At 37.6% G+C, this 10,148-nt stretch overlaps 1 protein-coding gene across 1 annotated transcript in view; it reads left to right on the top strand.

Annotated features, from left to right (window-relative positions):
• The first annotated feature begins 7,724 nt into the window (after positions 1-7,724).
• Positions 7,725-10,148, top strand: part of TTBK2 (tau tubulin kinase 2) — a 103,094-nt gene continuing 100,670 nt past the window's right edge. Inside the window, exon 1 of the mRNA XM_081831853.1 lies at positions 7,725-7,808. Within this exon, the coding sequence (XP_081687979.1) occupies positions 7,740-7,808 (69 nt within the window). The 5' untranslated portion in view covers positions 7,725-7,739. The remainder of the gene's footprint in view (positions 7,809-10,148) is intronic.

Genomic DNA, 10,148 nt, shown 5'->3' with positions numbered 1-10,148 from the left:
TTTTTAAAGATTTTATTTATTTATTTGAGACAGAGAGAATGAGAGAGACAGAGAGCACATGACAGGGGGAAGGGTCAGAGGGAGAAGCAGGCTCCCTGCCGAGCAGGGAGCCCGATGCGGGACTCGATCCCGGGACTCCAGGATCATGACCTGAGCCGAAGGCAGTCGCTTAACCAACTGAGCCACCCAGGCGCCCGAGTGGCATTGTTTTATGTTTTTTCATGTCTCTTTAATGTCTGGCATGATAGAAGACAGCTGGATTCTCATACTTCTGTGTTCATTCTCTTGCAATATGTTGCTTTGGTTGAAGCATCTGAAGAAAATATGGCCTTATACAGAGACACAGTTGGGAAAGGGAGGAATATTTTACTAGCCTTTTTAGATTGGGATTTTCTTTTTATAAATTAGAATTTTTTTTATTTAAAAAATAATACATGATAAATGACTTTTGGGTTCTACAGTTCTGTGAGTTATAGTACGTGTGTAGATTCATGTAACCCTCACCATAATCATAATAATCATAATAGTTCATAATAGTATTCATACTAGCTCCAACACGTCTTGTGAACTCCTTCATACTATTCGTTTATAGTCATACTCTCACCCCGCCTGTAACCCTTGGCAACCACTGCTCTATTCTCTGTCACTATAGTTTTGTCTTTCTGAGAATGTCATATACGTGTAATTCTACCATATGTAATTTTTGGAGACTGGTGACTGATGTCAAACAACTCTTCAGTTATTTATTTGCAACCAGTATATCCTCTTTGGTGAAACATCTGTCTTTTTCCTAGTCTTAAATTGGTTCTTTTGTTTTCTTACTGTTGAATTTTAAATGTTCTCTATATGTTCAGACACAAGCCCTTGGTTGTGATTTGCAAACATTTTCTCCCATTCTGTAGTTTGTCTTTTCATTTTCTTAATAGTGTCTTTCACAGAGTAAAAGTTTTTAATTTTGGTGGAGTTCAGTTTATCAGTTTTTTCTTCTGTGAATTGTGCTTTAGTATTCTGTCCTAAACTCTTTGCACAGAGATTGGCTCACAAGTTTATTTCTAAAACTTTTATATTTTACATTTAGATCTGTGATACATTCTGAGGTAAATTCTGTATAAGGTGTGAGGTTTAGATTGAGGTTAAGTGTTTTACATCTGGATATACAATTGTTCCAACACTATTTGTTAGAAATTCTGTCTTTTCTCTGTTGAATGGCTTTTGTGTCTTTGTCAAATATCAGCTGGAATAGGCAAATCCATAGACACAGTAAGTAGATTAGTGGTTGCCAGGGGCTGAGGGAAGGAGGGAATAGAGAGTGACAGGTAATAGTGGGGGTTTCTTCTGGAGCTGGTGAAAATGCTCTAAATTAGATAGTGGCGATGATTATACAACCTTGTGAATATTCTACAGATCACTGAGTTGTATATTTTAAAATGATGGATTTTATGGTATGTGAATTTTATCTAAATTTTTTAAAAGTTAAAAATTTAATTGGCCGGGGCACCTGCGTACCTCAGCCAGTTAAGTGTCTGACTCTTGATTTCAGCTCAGGTCATGATGTCAGGGTCGTAGATCGAGCCCTGCATTGGGCTCTGTGTTCAGCGGGAGTCTGCTTGGGGTTCTCTCTCTCTCTTTCCCTCTGCTCCTCCCTGCGTGTGCTCTCTTTCTCTCAAATAAATAAATAAGTCTTAAAAGAAATTTAATTGACCATATTTGTGTGGGTTTATTTCCGGACTCTTTATTCTATTTCATTTATCTCTATATATGTCCATTCCTTGCCAGTAACATACTGGCTTGATTACTGTAAACTTATATCGTTAAGTCCTAAAATCATGCAGTGTGATTCCTCTAACTTTATTATTACTTTTCAAAAATGTTTTGGATATTTTAGTTCCTTTGCCTATCCACATAAATTTACAATCAGCTTGTCTATATAGGGCCTTTTGCTTGGATTTCAACTGAAATTTTGTTAAATCTGTTCATCAGTTCAAGGAACTTTTTTAAAGATGCCCTTTACCAGGTTAAGAAAATTACTTTCTAGGGGCACCTGGGTGGTTTAGTTGGTTTGAGCGTTGCACTCTTGGTTTTGGCTCAGGTCATGATCTCGGGGTTATGAGATCCAGGCCTGAGTTGGCTCCTTGTTCAGCAGGGAGTCTGCTTGAGATTTCTCCCTCTCTCCCTCTGCCTACTCCCCCACCCCCTGCACATGCACTCTTTCTCTCTCTAAAATAAATAAATCTTAAAAAAAAGAAAATTCCCTTCTATTCCTAGTTTACTGAGAATTTATATCATGAAGGACTGTTGAGTTTTGTCAAAAGCTTCTCACATCAAATGATAGATTGTGTGGTTTCTTTTTTAGACTATGAATCTGATGGATAAATGAATTGATTTTTGAATATTGAACCAGTTTTGTTCACTCAGGATAAATCACATGGTGGTTAGAGTGTCTTCTTTTTATGTATTGCTGGATTTAATTTGCTAATATTTTGTTGAGAATTTTTGTATCTGTGTTCATGAGAAAGATTGCTCTGTTATTTGTATTGTTTTTGTTTTTATTTTTTGTTTTTATTTATTTTATTTTATTTTTATTTTTATAAAATTTCCACACCAGGCATTACATTTTTTCCCCCTAGTTTATGACTGGTTTTGATGATGGGGTAATGCTGGCCTCATAAATGATTTGGCAAATGTTTCCTTTCCTTCTTTTTCTGGAAGAGATTTATAGATTTGTTTTATTTTTTCTTTAAATGTTTGAATGTGGTAGGAGTGCCTGGGTGGCTCAATCAGTTACGTGTCGACTCTTCATTTCGGCTCAGGCATGGTCTCACAGTTGTGAGATTGAGCCCTGAGTTGGGCTCCAAGCTGGGTGTGAAGCCTACTCAAGATTCTCTTTCTCCGTCTCCCTGTGCGCCGCCCCCAAATGTTTGAATATGGTAGAATTTGTCATTGGGGGGAAAAAATCTCTGGGCCCAGAGATTCTTTTTTGGGACGGTTTTAAATTATGGATTCAATTTTTTTAGTAGGACTATTCAGGCTCTTCCGTTTATCTTGGGTGAATTGTTGTGTTTATGGTTTTTGATGAGTTGCTCCGTTGTTGTCTGGTTTATATGTATAGTGTTCTTCATATGTCCTTCATTATACTTTTTTTTTCAATTTTATTTTGTTATGTTAATCACCATACATTACATCATTAGTTTTTGATGTAGTATTCCATGATTCATTGTTTGCTCCATTCATTATACTTTTAATGTTTGTGGAGTCTATAGTGATAATTCCTGTTTCATTCCTAATATTGATAATTTGTGTATTCTCTCTTGGCAGTTTTTCTTTTTTAAAAATATTTTTATTTATTTGTGTGAGAGAGAGAGAACACAGGCAGGGAGAGCAACAAGCAGAGGGAGAGGGAGAAGCAGGCTCCCAGCCGAGCAGGGACCCTGATGCAGGGCTCGATCCCAGAACCCTGGGATCATGACCTGAGCCACCCAGGTCTGAATGTTTTTTTTTTATTTTTTTTAAAAATTATTTATTGAGAGAGAGAGAACATGAGCCAGGGCAGAGGCAGAGGGAGAAGCAGGCTCTCCAGTGAGCTGGGAGCCTGATGTGGGGCTCCATCCCAGGACCCTGAGATCATGACCTGAGCCGAAGGCAGATGCTTAATGACTGAGCCACCCAGGTGCCCCTATAGTTAAGTCTTTTATGGTTTGCCTCCCTCTGGTTTTATCTAATTTTTCCTTCTCTTCCCCTATGTTCATCTCTTTGTCTCCTAAATTTCACATGAGTGAAATCATATGGTATTGTCTTTCTCTGATTGACTTATTTTGCTTAGCATAATACAGTCTGGTTCTATCCATGTTGTTACAAATGGCATGATTTCATTCTTCTTGATGGCTGAGTAATATTCCATTGTGTATATATACCACATCTTCTTTATCCATTCATCAGTCGATGGACATTTGGGCTCTTTCCATACTTGGGCTATTGTTGATAGTGCTGCTATAAATATTGGGGTGCGGGCGCCTGGGTGGCTCAGTCGTTAAGCATCTGCCTTTGGCTCAGGTCATGATCCCAGGGTCCTGGGATCGAGTCCCACATCGGGCTCCCTGCTCGGCAGGAAGCCTGCTTCTCCCTCTCCCACTCCCCCTGCTTGTGTTCCTGCTCTCACTATCTCTCTCTCTGTCAAATAAATAAATAAAATCTTTAAAAATAAATAAATAAATAAATAAATAAATAAATAAATAAATAAATAAATATTGGGGTGCATGTGCCCCTTCAAATCAGTACTTTTGTATCCTTTAGATAAATACCTACTAGTGCAATTGATGGGTCATAGGGCAGTTCTATTTTTAACTTTCTGAGGAACCTCCATACTGTTCTCCAGAGTGGCTGCACCAGTTTGCATTCCCACCAACAGTGTAAGAGGGTTCCCCTTTCTCCACATCCTCGTGCATGGCCAATGATTTAATCACACATGCCTGTGTAATGAAATCTTGATATTAAAAACCCTGAACAACAAGGCTCAAGGAGCTTCCTGGTTAGTGAACATGTGTACTGAGAGGGTGGCACACCCTAACTGCACAAGGACAGAAACTCCTGTGGTTGGAACCCTTACCGACCTGCCCAGTATACCTCTTCATCTGACTGTTCATTTGTATCTTTTTTTTTTTTTAGATTTTATTTATTTATTTGTCAGAGAGAGACAGAGCACAAGCAGGGAGAGAGGCAGGCAGAGGGAGAAGCAGGCTCCCCGCTGAGCAAGGAGCCCGATGCGGGACTCGATCCCAGGACCCTGGGATTATGACCTGAGCCGAAGGCAGACGCTTAACCGACTGAGCCACCCAGGCGTCCCCATTTGTATCTTTTATAATAAAATGGTAATCCTAGGTATAACACTTTCATTAGTTCTGTGAGTTCTTCTAGCAAATTATTAAACCTGTGAGAAGCTCCACATTTGTAGCCAGCCAGGCAAAGCATGTGTGGCTTTGGGACACCCAGGACTTATGGCTATACTCTGAAATTTGTGCAATCTTGTGGGACTAAGTCCCTTAACCTGTAGGGTCTTCACTGATTCTGAGTAGTTAGTGTCAGAATTGAACTGAATTGTAGGATACCCCATTGGTGTCAGAGACCTGAAACAGAGCAACCCATCAACCAAATGAAATTAACACTTAAAGACACTCAACCCGGGGCACCTGGGTGGCTCAGTTGGTTGAGCAGCTGACTCCTGGTTTCAGCTCAGGTCGTCCTGGGATCTAGCCCCGTGTCGGGCTCTGCACTTGGTGAGGAGTCTGCTTGTGAACTTTCTCTCACCATCTCCCTCTGCCCCTCGCCCAGCTTGCTTTCTCTCTAAAATCAATCAATCAATCAGTCTTTATTTTTTTTATTATGTTCAGTTAGCCACTGTATAGTACATTATTAGTTTTCGATGTGGTGTTCAGTGGTTCATTAGTTGCATATAACACCCAGTGCTCATCACAGCATGTGCCCTCCTTAATACCCATCACCCTGTTACCCCATCCCCATATCCCCCTCCCCTCTGAAACCCTCTGTTTGTTTCCTGGGGTCCATAGTCTCTTATGGTTCGTCTTCCCCTCTGATTTCCCCCCCTTCAGATTTCCCTCCCTTCCCCTATGGTCCTCTGTGCTTATTGCCTATGTTCCACATATGAGTGAAACCGTATGATAATTGTCTTTTCTGCTTGACTTACTTCACTTAGCATAATCCCCTCCACTTCCATCCATGTCGATGTAAATGGTGGGTATTCATCCTTTCTGATGGCTGAATAATATTCCATTGTATATATGTACCACATCTTCTTTATCCATTCATCTGTTGAAGGGCATCTCGGCTCCTTCCATAGTTTGGCTATCATGGACGTTGCTGCTATGAACATTGGGGTGCATGTGCCCCTTCTTTTTACTACGTCTGTATCTCTGGGGTAAATACCTAGTAGTGCAATTGCTGGGTCTTAGGGTAGCTCTATTTTTAATGTCTTGAGGAACCTCTGTACTGCTTTCCAGAGTGGCTGCACCAGTTTTCATTCCCACCAACAGTGTAAGAGGGTTCCCCTTTCTCCACATCCTCACCAACACTTGTTTTCTGTCTTGTTAATTTTTGCCATTCTAACTGGTGTAAGGTGGTATCTCATTGTAGTTTTGATTTGTATTTCCCTGATGGAGTCTGATTTCTTTTAATAGGAAATGATATTTAAAGTCCACAATCTGAAGGCAGGGGTATTCATTGCTACTGGGTTATCATTGCTATTAGGCCTTTTTAGGCCATTCCTCATGCCAAATCTCTTATCATAATTTCTTGATTGTCTGATACTTGTTACATGGTTCCTAGGGGCATTTCCTGGGAATACTGTTCTTTGAGTTCTGTTTTTCATAACCATTTGTTTCCTTTAGCCATGAAAGTTAGTTTGGCTATATAGAACATCCTTGGCTTACATTTTATTTCCTTGGGTATTTAAATATATAATTTCATTGTCTGCTGGTGTAAACTGTTTGTGCCAATGTCTGTTGTCGGTCAGTGCCAATGTCTTTTTGTCTTTCCCTTCTAAGTTATTTGGACTTACTGCACAGATGCTAATGAAATGTTTTTCCCCTTAAAATCCAGTAGTTTTATGAGACTGTGTGTTGATGTTAATCTTCTGAGTTGTTTTCCCAGGTATGTGATATACCATTTCAATATGCAGATTTAGCCTTTTTTTAGATTTCCAGAAATTTTTTGAATTATAGTGGCTAGTATTTATTTCATAGCATGGGTTTTCTTTTGGGGGGCCTCCTAGAATATCTATTTGTATTTACTTTGCCTTTTATTTATCACTTTTACTTTTAAATTTCTGTTTAATTTTTTTTCTCTTTTTTTCTCCCTTATTTGTATGGTGTCTTCTCTCATGTCTCTTCTAGTTGAGTCTTCATTTCTGATCCTTTTCTGAGTTAGCTCAGATTTCTTTTTATGTCTTCCTGTTGTCTAGCTTTCTCATGTAAGGGCTTTTCTAATTACAATTTATGTTGTTTTAAAGCTTTTTTTAAAAAGTTTCTTTTAGTTTGTTCTATAATGTAAAGTTACAGTTTTCATCTCCTTTAGGCCAGATTTTTCTGCTGTATTTTCATTTTCTATAGGTATGCTATTCATATGACTATCCTCTTTTTCTTAAAGTATTGGAATTGATCAACTGCCCTTTTCTGTGGCTCATGTTTATTTTTTGTGCGCTTGAATGCATTATGTACAATATGTAACATTAAAATTTTATTAGCTCTGGATGATGTTAAGCTCTAAGTTACAACCTATTAAACTATAAGGTGTTGTAAGTAAGTTAGGCACCGTGTCTTTTTCTTTAGCAAGATGTTGTAGTTAGGACAGTGGTCTGTCTTGGTCAGTTGCCATTGATACCATGATTGCTCTATAGTCTAGCAATCTCAGTGATTGAAATTATATCTTTGTTGTAACGTAATGTCTTTGTAATATCTGGCTATTTCATGGGCATCTGTAATGGAAAGATAAGTACTTTTATATGCACTAAACAGATTTTGAACCTGAGTTTTGTGGGGTTTTTACCCGTCTTCCAACAAAGCAACCTAATTAATGTATAGAATTAGTAGTGCTACTTGGCCCTGGGAATGTTTGTGTTACTTAATGAGCCCTGATATGCTGCTGCTGTTTTGTTTTGTTTTAGGTTAAATGGAAACCATCGTTGGGAGCTGGTTGCTTGTGTAGCCGTTTTATCACATCAGTGAATTGCAATGAGTGGAGGAGGAGAGCAGCCGGATATTCTCAGTGTTGGAATCCTGGTCAAAGAAAGATGGAAAGTGGTGGGTACACACCTTAGAGAGAGAGAGAGAGAAAATGTCAGGGGATAATTTTTGGTATAGAAAATAATACATATATTGCATATATGCCTAAAGCATATTTTCAGTTATTTTCCTGTGATTTAGTCCTGTTTACACCATAATTCTTGCTTTATATAGTAGTAAATGTTGCTAACCTCTGATAGCTAATATTGAGTAAAGTAGAAAAAAATGTACTTAGGGAAAGACAAATCAACAAAAAAAATAGCGTACAATGAACTTCTCTTTTTAAAAATTTTTGAACTTTTTATTAAGGAAAATTGTAAGCATACATAAAAATAGCGAGACTGATTTAATGAAGCTTTATGTACTCATGCCCCAGCTTAAAGTTATCATTTTATAGTCAATCTTGTTTTCTCTTTAACCTCCCTCCCAGAATATTTTGAAGCAAATCTTTTACCTTAGCATTTCTTCTGTATGTATTTCAGTTATGTATCTCTAAAGGATAAAAATTCTTTTAAAAATGTAATCATAATAATATCACACCTAAAAAAGTAATAATTTTTTAATATCGTTAAGTATCCTTTCAACTTCCACATTTCCCCTATTGTAAATTATTTTTAATGGTTTGAATCATATCCAAGTAAAGCCTGGGTATTGCAGTTGGTTGACATCACTTAAGTTTCTTTTAATTTCTAGATTTCTTTTCATCTTTCTTTTTTTCCTTGCTGTTTTTTTAATTGAAGAAAATAGGTCATTTGCCTGTAAAATTTCCCGTAGTTTGGATTTTTCTGATTTCTTCCATATGGCATTAACATGTTTCTCTGTCTCATATGTTTTATGTAAGTTGATATTTATTGAGGCTTAATTAGATCTGAGTTCAGGTTTGTTTATTGAGGTGGCATTTTTTTTCCATAAAGGGTATTGTGAACTGTCAATACGAGGCCAACATGTCTTATCACCCATTAAGACATTGTGTGTCCTTTTGCCCATTGTCATTTTAGCACTATTGATCATTTTCTAGGTTTATTAATTGCAGATTGTGACATTCTGTCATTCCTTCATTATTTAGTTGAAGTACATCTACAAAGAAAAATTTCCTATCAGCTATTTGATTACCCTGAGATACATTTTGATTAGGGAAATAGAATAAATATTTAATTCTATTTCTTAATTTACCAGTTTTCAGAATAACGAATTGGCTCCCTAGCATTTTCTGAAAGTGACCAGTGAGATTTTTAAAAATATACAATTAAGAATTCATGGATTTAAACATATTTCATGTGTTTCAGTCATTTGTAGTTATTACCCTTATTGATTCCCAGATTGTCTCATTTCACTAGGGGACACCCTTCACGTTGTCTCTTGAGTCTTTTCAACATGATCCTAATAATAGTCTTTTAAAGTCTTCCTTGTCCGAGACCTGGAATCTGCCATCTTTCCTTCTCTTAAAGGAACAAATTTTGTTTTAGATGTATTTAAATATATATTTTATTGCTACCCATTCTTTTATTAAAGTTTTGTTCCATTAGCAGGTTTAGCAAAGTTATTTTAGTGGTGTCCTTACTCTATCACAGATTGGAAAAAGAAGATTCTTCCTTTAGAAATATAAATGTTGTGTCTGGGTTACAGTGTTTTACCAATTAGGCAAATCAGTAGGCTTTGAAAATTTACTTGAGTAAATATAAGAACCATGTTGCCATCATGGATTGATACAGAGAAATTCCAACAATTAGTAGTCTTTTATGTAAGTCAGGAATGAGAGTTTCTTCGGTGAGCGCTTTGTATTAAGTGCTGTGATAAAGTTTGGCCATTTCCAGTAGACATATCAAAAGGTGACAAATGAAGCTAGGCCTGGCATAGTTGTTCTGTCCAGATAATTAGAGCTAATGTATGTATGTAACATGTCCCCCAAATTTGGGAGGCATAGTGGCATTTTAGTAAGAAATCACAGGCTCATTGTTACGGATGGTGTTTTGGTTACTACCATTATGAACAAACTACCTCCAAAAACTCAACAACTCAACAAACTACCCTTTATAGGCTTAAAAGAATTTTTAATTTGCTTACAATTTTGTGGATTAGGAATTTGAGAAGAGTTTGCTTGGGTGGTTTGTCTCTTAACCATGTAGCACTTGCAGGATTGTGTGGGTTAGAGGATCTACTCCCAAATGGCTTGTTTGGTGACTCGGAGGTCCTTCGTTCCCTTACTCAACCTGCTTCATCCCTGGTAGCTTCTTTTCTAGGCCCTCTCCACAGGTCTGTGGCTTCTCAGGATGGTCAGACTTTTTACATGGTAGCTGGCTTTTGAGAGACTGGAAACAGTAACTGCAAGGCTATTAAGGGCTATTCTCAGGGCTGGTG

The sequence above is a fragment of the Leptonychotes weddellii genome, chromosome 9, assembly GCF_054177405.1.
Source record: "Leptonychotes weddellii isolate Sample4059 chromosome 9, ASM5417740v2, whole genome shotgun sequence".
Lineage (NCBI taxonomy): Eukaryota > Metazoa > Chordata > Mammalia > Carnivora > Phocidae > Leptonychotes > Leptonychotes weddellii.
This window is presented reverse-complemented; position numbering and strand designations above follow the sequence as displayed.